Genomic DNA, 18,636 nt, shown 5'->3' on the forward strand with positions numbered 1-18,636 from the left:
TTTCTATTTATCATAGTTTAGTCTTCTATTTTTTTGTTGCGCCTTGGTTCTTTTTCCTCATTCTATTTTTGTAAGGTAGCCATAAAGATGTTCTTAGGGATCTGCTGGTGGATGGATCCATGCATAGCATAATTGTAACTGCTAGAAATCATCATCCTCTTAAAATAACCTTGGCTTTTGTATGCATATACTACAAGGAGACAAGTACACCTAAAAATGAGACGACGAACACACTACTCAATCATAAGATTGACAACCACAACACTTCTTTTGTGTTCCATGGAAGCTGCACTTTCTCCGCAAAAAAACAAAAAACATTACACTTCAAAATGTACTTTCGATTCTTTTTCGGGTCGCAACGTGGATGTGTAAGGTTTGGTATATGGAAACCATGGTTGTGACTTGTGAAACAATCTTATATTTTTTAGTCAATCTTGCGCGCTACTCGTGATCAGCACTTTGAATCTGGTTCCCCCCTCTATGCATGCCAACTTCATTTATTTGTCAGATACCTTGTCTAATGGGGAAACATTCCTTGCTTGCTGTGGCATCAATCAACTATGCAATATGCAGAATCTCGTTACCTCAACTACAATCACTTTCAGGCCTAAGTATAAATTGAACAGAAAGAGCTGCTTTGCTAAAAAAAGTGCAAAACATGGCAGAAGAACTGAGCCAGTCTCTGGAATATACACCAACATGGATTGTCGCGGTTGTTTGCTCCATCATTGTTTTCATCTCTCTTTGTGTTGAGCGTGCTATTCACCGCCTGGGAAAGGTAAACTAACACACTATCACATTTTATCGTGGCCTGGTCGATTACTCAACCATTTTGTTCTGTTTAAGGGGGTAATGTTATTCTTGTTACGTAATTTTTTCTTCTCAGTATGACTTCGGTCGTGATGAGTTGTTTGGTTGGTTTGATGTTATAGTACCTAAAGAAAAAAGATCAGACTGCATTGTATGAAGCCTTACAAAAATTGGAAGAAGGTAGTTTCTTTTATGAGTTTAAATTTGTTTCACTGTCAAACAAAGCTTTTCAATATTGGGATATGTTGGCACATCATACAATTTTTTATTGTTCACATTTTGATCTGTGAAGAATATTATTACGATTTTAAAGTTGTAGATGTTTCAATTAGTATTGCCCCCTTTCCTCCCTACAATTCATTGAATCAATAGTCACATTAGTGTAATCAGTTGCTCAAGAATAAAATTATTCAAATGAGTAATGTCAAAACCAAAGACTCTGGATTGAGTCTTCGGAAGAAAGTAAATATAGGTAATAATTGTATTTTGAAGAGGATCACACAATCTGTGCTCTCAATCCTATTGAGTACAAAACATTTGCATCACATCTACTGATTACAACCTCAGGTGATACTTTTTCTATAGATGTTTACTCTAATACGAGATTCTTCATCCTGATCAGTGTGTACCTTATGTTTTCACCAGAATTGATGCTTTTAGGGTTCATTTCCCTCCTATTAACCGTATTTCAAGGTCTAATAAGTCATATTTGCATTTCACCAAATCTTGCAACCCAAATGCTTCCTTGCAAGATACCTCATGGGTCTTCAGAAGCTTCAGAGCATGATCAGATATACTACGATGCTATAATAAACAGACGAAGGCTTTTTTCAACAGACACCGGTTCAGAGCATTGTAGGCAGAAGGTAATAGTGTAATACTATACCCAATGAATTTACTTTGTTTTATTAAGGTTGCTAGCCACCATGTCACTAACAAAGAACATTGGAATCCTACAAAACTGTAAAAAATAGATCAAGTTCGTGTAATTGAAAAGTCAGATTACAAGATAATAATGGATAATATATCAATAAAAATTAAGGAAAGAGTAACCCTATTTAGCCAAACACCTCTCACAACATAATATTTGCATAAACAAACAAATTATGTGGTTTATATTTATAATCCATTCCTTTCTTTTTTTCTAAGCAGGGGAAGATTCCATTGCTATCACTGGAATCATTACATCATCTTCACATTTTTATCTTTGTATTAGCTGTTGTACACGCAGCATTCTGTGTCATCACAATGGTTCTTGGAGGTGCAAGGGTAATAAGTCGATGATATGATACTCCAACAGATATATGCTAATTAAAATAATAGTCCATCCATGATTTGCAGCATTATAATGTTTAATTTTTACATGGTGTAGATCCGGCAATGGAAGAAGTGGGAGAATTTTAATAGGAAGGAGTACATAAGTTCAAGTAATTTGAATCCAAAATTCAGATGATCTACATATGAAAATGAAATGATTCGTCTTTTCAGATTCCAACTTTCTAGTTTTTCTGAAATGCAGATAAAGAGTACCATGAGTTCTTCAATATACATACTGATGGACATTGGAGAAGAGCAGCTGTTGTTAGTTGGCTGGTAAGTCTTCAAAACCTTGCTTAGTCTTCTTCAACCTTCAACTTATAGGATGAAGGAAAATGGAATAGAAAACTTATACCAGTTCATAAAATGAAAATCTTACCAAATAAAATGAAAGTTGAGTGATTATCCTGCATGTCACATTTTGCTACGTGGATTCATATACAACGCATGTTTGCATCAATTGGAAGCTTGAAAATGGTGTTTTACTTGTAATAGACTTATAAATATGGTTAAATTATTTTTTTTTCACTCTATTCATTTTTCAGAATCAATTTAGTTCTATTATTTTTAAATGATTCAATTTGTCTTCTAATTTTCAAAAAAATGTTTCATATTGTTCTTCTATCCAAATTAACACTAATAACATTAATGAAATTATAAGAAATGATAACATTGAACAATTTTTGAAAATTAGATTATCTAATAGAACATTTTAAAAATAGTGAGATCAATAAAATATTTTTAAAATATAGTGACCAAATTAAATCATAATTAACAAATTAATTTATACATGTGTAATATTAAAATAAGTGTTTTATTTATCTTAAATTTATTTTAGATTAAATTAAAATAATAAGGAAATAATGATTTTTTAAAAGTTTCTAGTTTTTTTTTTATATAGGTTTTAGATTGATTGATAAATTCTTACTAGTTATAATATGAGCCCAAAATATTAAGTTAATGGACTAATCATCACATCAATTTTCGATCAATCCAATTGAATTGGATGGTTCAATCTAATTTCTAAAATATTAATTAAAATTGAATATGATTCATGAAAACAAATTGAATTACCTTAACAATATCATGAAAGATAACAAATTGAATACTTGAAATTAAATATCACAAAATGAAGGAATTATTTAATAAAAAAAATATTAAATAGGTAAAGAAAATTCAAATTTATCTAGACAAAAAAGATATTAGATAAATTATTATTCATTTTTAGTTCATCTATTTTTAAAATATTTAATTTGGTCTCACTATTTTTAAATATTCAATTTGGTTTTCTAATTGTTCTTTCATTCGATTTCGTTAATGTTATTAATGTCAATTTGAATGAAAGTGTAATATTGAATATTTTTTTAAAAAAAATTAGAGAATCAAATTGAATCCTAAAAATAAATGTAGAGAACAAAAACATAACTTAGCCTACAAATATAGATGAATAAGTGTATCAAGATACTTTCTATGTTTCTCAGAGTTTCAATGTATAGTTACCAACGAGAAACAATATCGAAAGTACCTAAGGATAAATAAGATGTTTTTTTCCCCCTGATAGTCACCCTTCAGTTTGGGTTTGTATTGGCAGAGATCATTCTTCAAGCAATTTTTTGGCTCTGTTACGAAGAATGACTACCTTGCACTGCGATACGGATTTGTCCAGGTTAAGATCTGGTCATATCATATATTTTTAATCTTTCAGAGAATAACTAATTCATCATATGCATGTATAATAAACTACATTACTTATAACCTTTTCCAGCAACACCACCCAAACGTTCCGGAGTATGATTTTTATGATTACATGCAGCGGACACTTGAAGTTGATTTCAAAAAAGTTGTAGGCATAAGGTAAGAGTGCAAACAAGTTCACCTCATCTATGTTAGTTCATTGCAAGAAAATATTGACTAGTAAGCCAACCTCTCTTGGTTTTTTTGCCTACCATAGCTGGTACCTGTGGCTCTTTGTTGTGCTGTTTTTGCTGTTGAATCTTGAAGGTAAATACTTAACTAGGATCCTCTTTGGCAATATTCTATGTTTTATATCTACCTACTTATGAGTTTAATATGCAGGATGGCACACTTATTTCTGGTTAGCCTTTTTACCATTGATAGTAAGTGACTTGCATTGTTTTCAATTGGATATTTTGTTACCATAACTAATGATTTGAAGAACGACATAGTGGTAAGACTTGTATTAAACTTGCTTATGAAACAGCTTCTACTTCTTGTGGGGGCAAAGTTGGAGCACATAATCGCTCGTTTGGCTCAGGAATCAATTGATATGATGGGAAAGAAAGGTACCAAACATAAACAAGTGAAGCCATCAGATGAATACTTTTGGTTTGCTCGCCCAGCTCTAGTCCTTGACTTACTTCACTTCATTTTGTTTCAAAACTCTTTTGAGCTTGCATTTTTCTTCTGGATTTGGGTGAGTGTTGGCTCTGTAAGCTTCCCTTTCAAATTAATGTAGAAGCAAGTCTATGCCATTTTAATAAAGGTTAAATTACTCACTTGATCTTAGTTGTCTCAATTTAAGCTTTAGTTCCTATACGAGAAAACTATAAGTTTTAGTCTCTATACATGCATAAACGTCAAGTTTTAGCACCCAGTGCTAACCCCAGATAAGAATGTCTGGTGGTGTAAAACTGCTACAAAATTTTTATGCAGTGATAAACAGCCACAAAAAAATGTGTAAACACTAACAAATAGTTTTCTCGAGTATACGGGCTTAAAACTTGATAGGGAACACCTATAAGGACCAGGTGAATAGTTTAACCTTTAATAAATATTTTTTCTATCTTAACAATGAGTATTAATCCTTATGCAGTGTACTTATGGATTTGATTCATGCATTATGGAGAAAATATCCTACATAATCCCAAGACTTATAATAGGGTAATATACTCTTTAAAAGTTGAAAGTAGAAAATCATGACATACTTTTGCTCAAGATATATATTGCTACTGAGAAACGTGTGCTATCTTCTCATCTCACTACTTGGTGGTAACATGTCATGCAGTGTAATTGTTCAAGTGCTTTGCAGTTACAGCACCTTGCCTTTGTACACTCTCGTGACTCAGGTTGGATAACCTATTACCTATGGACATTCTTCTGCCATTAGATTCATAAAACTTGTTTGGAAGTACAATATAAGATTGGGTTTAATGGTAATGCATTGACAACTAATAAAAATCACAGTTTATATGATTTTTAAATAATTATTGTAAAAGTTAAAAAACGTATTTATGATAAATTGTAATTGGTTGACCGTGTAAAACTATTTTATAATGCATTACCATTAAACCCTTAAGATTTGATCAAAGCTCTAACATGTTTATGTTGTTTGCTTTAATCTCCTCACAATGAGAGCAGATGGGTAGCAAAATCAAGGCTGATAAGGTGTATGAATCTCCATTGATGGGGCCTGAAGGTGGCTCCTCCAATTCAAGGCGGTCCAACCGCATGATCAAAGAATCAAACCAATGTGCTCAAATTGATGAACAAGCAATAATCATGGTGGAAGATGCAACATCTATAATTGAGCTTCCCCACATTGTCCAATCTCCGTATGAGAGACCTAATGCATCCAATATTCACTAACATGAATTCATCTTGATTGTAGGAAAACTTGAAAACTGCCAATATAACATTACTAATTGGTTTTAATTATGATTTTTATTATTAAAAGAATACAATACTTTGGTTCTGTTTTCTTATTAACATGAATTCATCATGATTGTAAAGGGCAGACGCAAATTGTTCTCGAGTAAATAGTACTTGCACTAAAGTATTATACAAAGATTTTATACTATTATCCGATATATATATATATATATATATATATATGATTAAATTGTTGATTTGTAAAATAATCATTTTAATAGTTATTACTAATATTTCTAACTAATTAATAGTATAACAATTTTATATTAAGAATGTATGTAAATTAAACTCACTGTTCAAAACTGTATCTACGTAACATTTTGACTTAACTTACAAAACCTTACATTTTTGTTTTTATTTCTTTATTTAATCGAAAATATTTTTAAAATATATAAAAATACATTTAAAGATTATACTTCTCGCATATTTAAAAATTATTTTACCAATCATTAATTTTTTATCTCAACATAATTTAGTCCCTTATGATTACTCGCAACTTTTTATATATTAATTTCTTATAATTATATATTATATAACATAAAAACAAAATTACTACCAGCTGGACTACTGTATAATGTTTGAACTAGGGATGGCAAAAATATCCGTACTTGCGGGTATCTATAGATAAAACCCGCTATGGATAATAAATGGATAGGCTAATTGGGTACCCGAGAATAATGGAGACGGATAATTTTTTATCCGTTTATAAATGGGGCAGGGGCGGGTATGATGATATCTATACCCGCGGGTACCCATTTAATATTATTTCTTAAATATTCTAATTATTCTTGTACCACATAATTTTAAAATTACACTCTCATCTTATTTTCTTACAAAAGTGAGGTTGATGAAGTTACCGACATGTGTTAAGCATGTTATAGGATTATATTGGATGTAATTTGATTAATTTTCTAGCTTTGATTGGACCAATAAGATTTATGTATTTTAAGTTATTTACTTTCATTTGGAATTATGAGATTGAATTATTATAGCTTTGTGATGAGACTTTAACTAGGGGTGTGCAAAAAATCTAAATTGATCCGAACCGATCCATAACCGATCCGATCCATATTGAAAAATTCGATCCATTTTGAAAAAAAATCCGAACCGAATCACTTTATAAAACCGGTTCAGTTATCCGATCCATTTTTACAAAGTGGATCGGTTTGGTTTTCTAAAAAAACCGATCGATATATAAGTAAAAAAGTGGATAACTGCACCGTACCGAACCGATCCAATTTCAAAAAAACTTATCTATATTTTAAAAAAACCAAACCAATCCACTTTATAAAAATGGATCGGTTAACCGATCCACTTTTATAAAACGGTTCGGTTCGGTTCGGATCGATTTTTTGAGAAAACCGATCCATGAACACCCCTAACTTTAACTTACTTGTGAGATTGATGTATTTTAAGTTATTGATTATCTTGAATTTTTATTATTATTTCAACAAAATTAACGTTAAATAAAAGTTCAAAATTAACGTTGAATTTTTATTTTTAATATTTCAATGCTATTAAAATATAAACTTAAAATTATTTGTAATATAATTTTTTTAATTTCTTAAAAATTTTATAAATATCTATGAATATCCGTGGATATCCGTGAGTATTCAAGAAATTCATGGATACCCGTTTAATGGATACCCGCGCGGATATGAGGTGGGTATGTGGCCAATTTTCATTCAGCAGAGTGGGAACGAGTTTACTATTATCCGTCCCTATAGAGCCCCATTGCCATCCCTAATTTGAACTAATAAATCATTAAATTGTGGACAAGTGCTTTCACCAATTCCAATTTTAAAATCATTAATAATAAAGATGCATTAATTCCTGCGACGAAATTTAAAATTACACCCTTGGGTCAAAAAACTACATCTAATCTAAATATGCACAAACGTTTAAGAATAAATACTTCGTTAATTGGAAGAGGAAAAAAAATCCTCTCACTAATTAGAAAATCAATCTCACATGTTCCTATCGTAACATATTTTTCTGTCCAACAATTTTTTTAAATTTCTATCATTTATCATTTTTTTTTTACTTTCTATTCTATTTAATTCAACTCTCATTCTTTTATTGTTTAAAAGATTATTTTTATTTTCTCATCTTTTTTCTCAATTTTATTTGCACATAAATTTGAAATTTGATAATTTATTTTACATGTCAATTTCTCTCGGTCTTTATCTTTTATTGCATCTTTAAAATATCCTTTATATTATAATTTTACGTTCTATTTAATTCATCTCTTATTTTCTTTATTTAAATTTTATCTCACATGGTAATATATGTTAAAAACGGAAGATGTTACTTTTTCTTCTTCTTTTTTTTAGTCTTGCTTGAGAAGAAGAATGGCAAATTAGAGAAATGTAGCACTTCTTGTGTGAAACTAAATTTATGATGATTTGTTTCAATGTATGTTTTGTTTTCGTGTTTAGATATGTGTACCAAGAGTAAAAATTTAATAAAGACTTCAAAATTGTGGATAAAAAACTGCTCTAATTTTTTTTATTTGTGGTTTTAAATTATTTGTTAATATGCAATTGTTAATTTTGCAGGAAAGTGATGAAAAAAGAATTTGTTAATGTTGAATTGGATCCTCACTTGCATGTTCATTGCCAATATGACTTATTTATTTTTATTTTTATTAAAAATTGAAAATAACAATGATATATTATCTATATATCACTTTTTATAATATTATTTTTGTTGTTCACCTATATCAAATCACTCAATACTTTTATGAATTTCTCATTTTTTTGTTTTTTTTATTCTAATTTTTTCTCAAATCACTCACACTTTTATCTCTTCAAGGGTTAATATATATTAAATTTTTTAACTAAATAATCAACTTAATTCTCTTTTTCCTTGTATATTATTACTATTGAATATTAATAATTGTGACAAATTATATAATATAGTTACATTGTATCAAATAATAAATAATTTCAAATTTTATTTAATTATTAATTATATTAATTAATAATTAAGAGACTAAATTTGATTAAAATATCTATTATAAAAAAATAAAAGACAATAAATATTATGAAATAATTATTAATTATAATAAGAAAAACATTTTTTCGAAACTATAATGTATGATAATTTGAAATTACGTTTAATTAGTAATTATATATAAACTAATGAGCTTATTAATTAAAAGATCAAATTTTATTAAATTTTCATTTACAGACAAATAATAAATAGTATAACTATTAATATTAATTAGAAACAACAATGAAGTAATTTTAATTAATATTAATAGTATATTAAAATATCTGATAATTTATAATTTATTCAATTAGTTTTATATATTATTAATTTTATAATTTAAGAAATTTAATTTGATTATGTTACAGAAAAGTAATAAATATTATTATAATTAATATTAATATTCATGCTAATTATAAACGATCCTTAAACAATTTATTTTTTCAAAACCTAATAATTAAAAATTAAAATATTATCATATTGCTACGATGATAATTTTAAATTATCATAAATTAGCATTTATTCTCATTAATAATTATGTTAGTTAAGAGAATGAATTTGATTAACATTTAAGCTGTGAGAAAAATAATAAATGATTAATATTAATTTCAATCAACAATAAATTTTTTATTTTATTTTTTGAGAAAACCCTAACAATCTAGCTCGGAAATTGGATTTTAGATAAGGAGTTACATATTTGAAAATAACAAATCTATGTATATTTTTTTATTATCAATTTATTAATTTGATAAAATATTAAAATAATTTGTTTTATAATTTAATTATAGAAAATCTTGAGTAAATATTTATTTGGATATATTACTTTTAAACATGAAATTCTTTAAAAGATTTTATTCACCCTTCTTATATTTTTTTTAATTTGAATCTAACAAAATCAAAAGAATGAAAATCTAAACTTAAATTATGAAAGATTTCATTCCCAATATTATTCATATATTACTAAATAATAAAATAATTTCAAACTATATTCTGTTTAGAATTATAATACAGTATTTTTTTAACTATTTAATTTTTATGATTTTTTTTCTCATTTTATCCATTTCATTTTGATTTTTGGTTTAATTGAAACATTTCAATAAATACTAAAAAAAATGAGACATATAATAATCTACTATTTGAGTGAAATAGTAAAACAAAGAGTTGAAAAAATCTTAATGGAATTACATCGCAACTTTTTTGTATACATAATTGCTAAAATACGACAACATATAATATATATTTAAATTTGATTTGCAAATGATAAAAAAAATGATTTGCAAAGACATAATAATAATCGATGAAGACATTAAATTATATATATATATATATATATATATATATAATAATATTTTAGTAATAGCAAAATGTAAAATATAAGATTAAATGTAAAATCATACACCATGTAAAATATTAGAGAAAAAAGTTGAGTTAAATATTAGACAAAAGTAATGGACTTAAAGAGATATTATTGTTATTACATTTTTTAATTTTAGTATTAAAGTATAAATGTTTTAATATTCATCTTAAGCTAAGTTTTAAAGAGACTAATGATAGATTATTGATATAAATATAAATACCAAAATAATTTGCAATAATATGTCAAACCCCATCACTAACAATAATAAATTTGTTTGGTGTAAGAAAAATAATAATAAATTTATATTACATAATAAAAAAGTTATATTCAAAACTTATATATTAACTAATAAACAAATATATTTTTAAATTTAAATAATATTTTTTTATCCGCGCATCGGGCAGGTTTACATCTAGTTTATTATTAACAGACGCTTAATAATAGCTGGATTGGTTTACTAAATTGAAAGGCGTTGGTGTGTTTTGCAGACTTTTCTATCCTAAATCCTCATCCTCATTCCAATAATGAATAAAGGGCGTAAGAGAGTGGAAAACACTATGTTACGTGTAATCCTAAACCAAATTTTAGATACATAAAATATACACTATCAGATGAGAGGGCTTTCAATGTGAAGCCTTCTCCATCTCAAGACCACCACTCCCACTCCCAGATGCAGAGGCACCTTCCTCATTGGCCTCTGCTATCTCGAGTTCATTTAAGCTCCTCTTTGCATATACAGTAAAGGCAATGGTGGTAACTACAGCCACAATAAAAGAAATAATGTTGTACACGATTTCCACAGTTGTTAAATGGTGCTTCCCGTACTGTGCATCTGCCAAGGTCCTTATTAATCGACCACTGCTCAAAATTCACCACCATTAACAATCAAGAAAAACATAAATATATATTAACACCAAGATAGATAAATAAATAAACGACTAAATTACATTTTTTTTGCCACTCATTTCACAAATTTTGTCACCGTACTTTCGAAATTATACATTTTTTCACTTTATTAATTGCCAGTCTGACACTGTTACTTGATCATGTTACTTGATCACTGACCCTAAACCCTAAACATGACATATTGACTATTGACGTAAAATGTTGATTGTTAACATATAATGATAACATATCATATAATGATGATGTGACATAATGTATCATATCAATAATTAACATGTCACATCAATAACCAATATATCATGTCAACAATTAATTAACAACAAACAATCAACTAACAAGTTAGCAAAATGTGCAAATGTTAAAAAAAAATTGGATGGAAAAATGTATAATTTTAAAAATTAAGCGACAAAAATCGCAAAATTGTGGAACATGGGTGGCAAAAAAAAATGCAATTAAGCCTAAGGAAAACAAGTTATGAGTTTAGTCATATCAATAAAATCATATTTTATTCTTGTGGTCATATATGTCTGTATTCAAACAAACTTCAGAAAGCTTGACTCTGACCATTTTTCCCCTTGGAGGCTAAGGAAGAAATTTGGGGAGGGTTTTCAAGACAAGAAAATATCTAAAAAGTTTCAAACAAGGATAATTGTTTGCTCAAAAATGAAAAAATAGCCACACATACCGTGAAGGCCAAACATGAAAGAACGAACCTGTAGATGTAAATGAAAGCTTCTGGCACCATTCCTGCTATTGATCCACATAAGTACGGCCAAAACCTCATATTTGTCACTACTACAGCATAATTGAAAATTGTATATGGAAAAGGTGAAACTCTAAACAGAGCAACTACTTGAAATTGATGGAACCAGCTTCCTTCCCCAGCAAGCCTAATCATTGCGGCATTCTTGGGCCATCTCTTTAACCATTGCTGAATCATATATATAAGTAAAGAGCATAAATATAAAAGTAAAACAACTTAAAGGAAAAATAAGAACAAGATGAACCTAGACTTGTGATCAAATGAGAAACAAAATGACTTACATGAATGCGGTCACGAAAAAGTAGTCCAATTGAGTAAGGGAGGACCATCCCAATTGTTGTTCCAACCATTATTATAACAAACCCAAGGCCATAACCAAAAATCATCCCAGCCAACCACATGGAGGGGCCAGAAGGGATTAATAATACTGGGAATAAAGCCAGAGAAGCAACAAGTACAAGGGCAAGAACTGGACGGCCAAAGGCAGTCGCTTCCCACTCCATGATTGGGTAAAGAATCTACAATAAAATTTTTAGAAGGATCAAGCTTCAAAATATGAATTAACAGCAACCATGTGGAGTGTAAGCTATTCCACAAGAATTAAAAAATATCAAGTCTAAGCTTGTTCGTAGGCAACAGTATGCAATTCCCTAACCTCGTCATGTTTATTACACAAGTGACAAGTCATTTCATGATATGATACCCATAAGGACTATAAAATGTCAGCAAACTAGGGTTAAAGGGAAAAAATAGGGGAGGGATGAAGAAGCAGAAATTCCTACCAACAAGGAGGGAAAGAGTCCTTGTTCTTTCTCATAAAATATATTATGACATATTAGCATTGACAGCATGAAATCATATAACAATTGAACTCCCTAATAAATTTTCATCCACATTGGATATAAAATACTATACTCATTCTTATTTATAGGACTCAACTTAGAACAATTGTTTATTCCTTTATAAAATCCAATTTGTATTGTCTCATTCATTAATTATTTTAGATTAAAATACCCCTAATTAAAATATGCTCTCTTAATTTGGTAAAATGCATTAATTATAAATTCTTTAAAGAGTATGCACTCTAATTAGTTAGGAGAAAGATGAGTATCAATTAGGAGAGAAATAGTATAAGGCATGGTTAGAAGTTATATGAGTATTAATTAGGAAAGAGAAGTAGTATAAGAGTAGTTTAAGAAAAAAAATATATAAATAAGACAAATTTATTGTCATCAACTAAATTAACTATTTTTCTTAATCTTGATGAATTAGGTCATTGAGTCTTATATATAAGAAAGGAGGTAATAGTAAACTGCACACTGATACCATTTAATTTATGTGAAGTGGGAGAGAGCACAAAACTAATAGTTCTACTAATCTAATAGGAAATAATGACCAAATACATAAAAATGTGATGCCAAGGAAATGCCGAACTTAAAATATAATTGTCATAATTTCAGTTACAATGTAAAATACGAACATGAAAGTGACACAGGATTAGCATAATTTTATCAATATCAAATAAATCCATGACAACCAAACAACACAGTATCGATTAATTTCTGAATAGGAAATTCAAGTCCACATCCACAATGAACATGCATCAAGAGAAGCAACTTTGGTACTGGAACAATATGTAAAGCAAGAGGAAGTACCTTTTCAAAAGTAAATGGCACTCCCCATTTCACTATAACAAGAGCAAGTACAATAATGACAACGCACCATAAAAAGACTTTCATCCACCACCTGAAAGATTTCATTCTTGATTCTCCTAGAGGCTGTAGTATTTCAGCTTCAACAGCCCTTGGTTCATCAGATATGGCAAGTCTAACATATTCACTATTCCCCCTCACATGATGACCCGAGATTGCATGTTTTTCCAACTCCTCTGATGATTCTGGCGTCATCATTGTGATGCCAGAGGACTATGAAATGAAACAAAAGCACAAGATAAGCATGAAGCTGAAATTGATTCAAAATTAAGTGAATGTTTGATTCATCTACATACTTAAATCAAGCAATAACGATCATATGGCATAAACAAAATTAATTTATCTTATAAAGGCCAAGACCAGAAATTCTCTAGCCAAATTAAAGCAAATTAACATTCACATAGACAATAAGAAACTGCAAATAGACTTGAGTGATTCTAAAAAAGGTAGCGACCACAGAATTTAACCCAAAAAAAAAAAAAGCAATGTTGGATGCATCGAGTTTTATAAATCTAGCAGGGTATACTCCTGTCCTATTTGTAAATATAACAAGGCAAACTGAAGCAAAACAAAGTAAGCAAGCTACAGGAGTTATTATACACATAAAATTGCTTTCATACTACGGCCAGAATAAATTCTCCTTAAAACATAATACTGACTGACTTAGAAATTATGTAGAGATCACAACGCTGCCTCACTATTTACATTCAAGAAAGTTACGACAAAACTTCCACTATTAGACTGTAAGAAATTGCATGCAGGGGCCACAGAATTTAACCAAAAAAGAAAAAAGCAATTTTGGGACATTGTTCAAAAGTTATATAATATCCTAAGCAGAATAGAATTAAAGCATGTCTGTTGTTAAAAGCATCTGAATAAAAGAGACTCTGATTGCAAATATCAATGACTGCAAATAGACCTAAAAACATTCTTATTTCTTTAAACCCCTTTTTTTGTACATAGATGATCCTTGCTCTAACAACTAACAAGAGCCCTAAAGAACTAATTCAATGATCTTCTATTCAAAGAGGGGCAAACCAACACAAGAGTTCAGAGCCCTAAAAATCTCAGCACCCAAGCTGGTCCCCTTCAATTTGAAACCCAAAACAAATTTTTAATCCAGAAATTTTCAACAATCAAATAAGTAACACACGGCACTTACCTCTCTAATCACTGGAGAACTTCAAAGTGTTTTAGGCAAAATTTCCCAAAATAGAAGGATCAATTAAATGAACTAAGCCAAACCAAAGCCAGCCCCTTTTAACATTAAATCACTACAATATCACTTAAATTAACTCTTTTACAGTTTAACAAATTATAGAGTTTAAAAAACTAAGGCGCCTCCCTCTTCAGTGTTCACAACTAACGAAACAAAAACGTAAATTTAAGTTTTTTTTCTTTCTCTCACGCTAAGAAATTTAAACAAAATAAAGTTCCGTTACAAATTATGAAACTCACGAGCAAAAGGAAGAAGAATCAGAGAGCGGTGCAATAAGCTGAGAGAGAAGCGAAAGGTTTCCGAGTTAGCTTCCGTCGGAGTACGCCGGCGACCGCCGTGGACGGCGGAAGAGATGGCGGGTTCAGACAGCAAGGGACGAAGTTGAACGCGGAAGCCAAGAAATTCACGAAATGAATGCTTCGTCTTCTTCGCCAATGTTTCACTTTCAAACATGAAAAACTAAGTACCTTCGTCTTCTTATATTTTTTATTTTCTATCATTTGTTTTTTATTTTTGAAATTAATTGTTTTATTTTATTTTAATTTTGAAGAGGGAGACAACATTTTCATTTTGTATGGTAGTTTGGCCAAAAAGCGAGTTCAAAGTGGTTGGATTGGATGAAATCTTCAAAACTATGAAAAATTGAACACCCAAAAAAAAATGCCAAGGAATGAGTACTCAAAATATATTGGATACAATTTTAAAGAATTTCTTTTTTCTGTAATTTTTATACTAAGCCTACGTTAATTAATTTATTATTTATGCACCATGTGAATACAATGGTACAAAATAATTTCCAATAAAATAATAATGTAAATATTTTTATATTATTACTATATTTTCATTTAATTTAATTTTAATGTATGATTAATTTAAAAAAGTATATTGTCAATCAAAGAAATAACACCATATTATGATTTTTAAAATAGTTATAATTTAATAATATAATAATTGATGAATGATTAACATGATAAAAAAATATTATATTATCAATATTTTAACTAAATTCTTTAAAAAATGACTAACCAAATTTTTTTATTTTTTAGTACAAGATAAAACTAACTTATTTTAGGTATATGATGGATTAATTTATTAACAATGTACCTGTCTGAAGGGCACATTAGTAAACTTCTCGTACTCTGAACCTGTCTGAAGGACACATTAATAAACTTCTCGTACTCTGAAGGCCGAACGAGAGCTCCAAACGAATATTCTGGTGAGAGGCAACCTGCAAAAGGCACTCCGACGCTCAAGTCAGGACAAACACAAATATCGATAGTAATTAATGAATAGTGACGTTACCTCGTGACATGAACTATTTATACTGACATTTATGGGCCTTGATTCTCCATGGACCTGCAACCAGATTACTGTATTAGGTAATACGTCCCTAATCAGCTTATTGGTGTAATTACTACTTAATTCTTGATTAAGGGCAATTCTTGAGTGTATGGTGTACCTGGTGGCTGATCGGGTGTCGGCCCCCAGGTTCGGTCATTCGGTGGCCATAGGATTTCGGCTATATGGTGGCCGAATGCTCTTACCTGTATAAACAATAATTACTTTTTATCAATTTAAAAAAAATCTCAATCTTTAAGAAATATTTTTTTCTCTAGTTATACGGCTACTTGTAATATTTTGGTTTGCAAAAACAATCGAACCGACTAATACGAAATAAATTTTTTTAGTTGAACGTTGGATTCCAGTTTTAAAATATAAAAAGTATTGAAAAATGTCTATTTTTAATATTTTTTTATTATTAATAAAATTATCATTAGAACTCATAAAAAATGAAAATTGAAACACACATATTTTCATGATTTGTAATATAAAAAAATTACTAGCATTTCACTTTATTAAATAATAATAATTTGGCATAAGTTTTATAGCAGTTGAATGAAATAAAACATGAATAGTTAAAATGAAAACTTGGTCAGCTTCTAAAATATAAAGTAGTAGCCATGTGTCTACCAGTCAACGCGCTAAATTATTGAGTGACTTACACTTGTACGTAGTTTGGAGCAGTGTTTTAAAAATCGGTTCGGTTAAACTAGGAATTGATGATCTATTCACTTCAAATTTAAGTTAAGTTAGATTAATTATACATTTTATCCATTTTAAACTGGAGTGAACCGGTCAAATTTCCAGTTTAACTAATAAACTGGTAGGTTACCAGTTCAACCAAAAAAAATTTAAAATAATTTTTTTATATATTTATTTATATAAAATAAAATTAAAGATAAAGATAATTTTAAGTATAAGATGAAAATTAAAATTTAAGATAAAATATGAATTTATTAAAATTTATAAGTATAAAATATATTTAACATAAATATTTTTAAAAAAAATTAATAAAAATTGAGTTATATCTATTAATTTAATCTTTTATCTTAACTGATTTGTTAACCGATATAATTTTTAAAACTATAATTTGGAGCATAGATTTGGAATACAACAAAGCGCGTGAAAACTTGTGATGTATTTCTACGTATAGGAACATTCATAAACAAATGCAATGCAACAAAAGAAAACAAATGCCATATTCTTCTTACGTATCTAGAAGCTTATTATTCTAATATCTCTCTGAATGGATATTATTGACTTTTGACTTTTCCTTTCCAGTTACGTTAGGCAATTGCAAAATTTTTATTATGTCACCGATTGTATTATATTGGACTTAAATCCAAAAAGAAAAAAGTAATTAATGAAATTTGGTACAAAGTTTAATGATGAAATGATAGGTTATCTACAAACTACATCGTGAGCTTAACTTTGAAATTTAAGTAACACTAGATTGAAAATATGAAACAAATATTTAATGTCCGTTTCTGCCTTTCTGGTAGCTATTAGTTTTTTTTTTTTATTTTAAAAATTAAAGTCAGTTTTTTTCAATTAATACTGGTAACTTCATAATTCATAAAAAGGGGGAAAAAAGAAAAGCATTATCATTTATGGGGTTTTCTAAATTGTTAGCATCGTCGTTTTCGTTTCTGCATTTGCTACGAAATTATAGTTGATCCGTTATGTTTTTGGTTTGAACCATTAAGCGTGTATTTAGTAAGATAATGAAATACTACTAATTAAAATAAATTAATTAGATGCGTTTGATTAAATGATTATTTTTTCAAAAAAAATTATTACTAACTTTGATTTGATAAGTTAATTAAAAAAAGTATGATTTATATTAAAAAAAATTATGATATTTTTCTTATACTATTTTTGCCAGTTTCAAAAATAATATTTTACTCTTCCTTAATTAATATTTTTATTTTCAATAAATTGTATGCACATATTTAGCTATTTTACTCTTTATTTTTTTTTTATAAATATCTAACTATAGTAGTACATTTAATTTGATATATTATTATTATTATTATTATTATTATTATTATTATTATTATATACATACGTAAACATTTTTTGTCATTTTATAAGTATCAAGTAGCTAATTTTATTAAATATTTTTCAATTAACATCACTTTTTAAGTTTTCAGTTTAACTAACTTATCAATTTTTAACATGATATTTGTTAACTTTTTAGTTAAAGATGCTTAACAAAAGGTAAGTACTAATTCTTAGGGTTATTTGATGAGGATATAATTTTATATGTTATTTTATAAATTATTTACAAGTATTTGTATACACAACTCTACAATGATTAAATATTATTTATTTTAGATTTTTATCCTTATAATTTTACTTTCGGTCATCTTTTAAAAAATCTTAATTATAAGTTTTTGTTTTTCCATCCGATGTAAAACTTTATTTATACCATAATACTAATTTGTATGAGCCATCACTTTGATGTACTGCATTGTTCCTTACCACATTGTTACAAAAACAATGTCCTGTGTAACCTTTTAGCTGACTTGGTAAAGACACAGTGCAATTT

At 28.5% G+C, this 18,636-nt stretch overlaps 2 protein-coding genes and 1 long non-coding RNA gene across 5 annotated transcripts; 1 reads left to right on the forward strand and 2 right to left on the reverse strand.

Moving 5' to 3' along the window:
• Positions 1-127: 127 nt before the first annotated feature.
• On the forward strand, positions 128-5,932 carry MLO13 (Seven transmembrane MLO family protein). Of its 2 annotated transcripts, XM_020366019.3 has the most exons (14): positions 128-778; positions 933-990; positions 1,456-1,676; positions 1,963-2,079; positions 2,183-2,237; positions 2,330-2,403; positions 3,719-3,793; positions 3,893-3,981; positions 4,079-4,128; positions 4,204-4,244; positions 4,349-4,561; positions 4,961-5,028; positions 5,153-5,213; positions 5,506-5,932. In XM_020366019.3, the coding sequence occupies exons 1-14, from the start codon at positions 659-661 to the stop codon at positions 5,731-5,733; spliced, it is 1,470 nt and encodes a 489-aa protein (XP_020221608.1). In that variant the 5' UTR covers positions 128-658; the 3' UTR covers positions 5,734-5,932. The 2 variants fall into 2 exon arrangements, with proteins under 2 accessions (XP_020221608.1, XP_082920248.1); XM_083064122.1 differs by lacking the exons at positions 5,153-5,213; positions 5,506-5,932 and having other exon boundaries at positions 4,961-5,032.
• Positions 1,233-3,471, reverse strand: LOC145951932 (uncharacterized). Of its 2 annotated transcripts, none has more exons than XR_014429839.1 (2): positions 2,364-3,471; positions 1,233-1,771 (listed from the first exon to the last, which is right to left on the reverse strand). It is a non-coding gene; the product is annotated as an uncharacterized LOC145951932 (long non-coding RNA). The 2 variants fall into 2 exon arrangements; XR_014429838.1 differs by having other exon boundaries at positions 2,341-3,471.
• Positions 5,933-10,634: 4,702 nt separating the features above from the next.
• On the reverse strand, positions 10,635-15,204 carry LOC109803633 (uncharacterized). Its single transcript, XM_083064132.1, has 5 exons — positions 14,984-15,204; positions 13,469-13,738; positions 12,095-12,331; positions 11,764-11,981; positions 10,635-11,002 (listed from the first exon to the last, which is right to left on the reverse strand). The coding sequence occupies exons 2-5, from the start codon at positions 13,721-13,723 to the stop codon at positions 10,768-10,770; spliced, it is 945 nt and encodes a 314-aa protein (XP_082920258.1). The 5' UTR covers positions 13,724-13,738; positions 14,984-15,204; the 3' UTR covers positions 10,635-10,767.
• Positions 15,205-18,636: the final 3,432 nt, after the last annotated feature.

The sequence above is a fragment of the Cajanus cajan genome, chromosome 1, assembly GCF_000230855.2.
Source record: "Cajanus cajan strain Asha chromosome 1, NIPB_CcT2T_4, whole genome shotgun sequence".
In the NCBI taxonomy this organism is placed as follows: domain Eukaryota; kingdom Viridiplantae; phylum Streptophyta; class Magnoliopsida; order Fabales; family Fabaceae; genus Cajanus; species Cajanus cajan.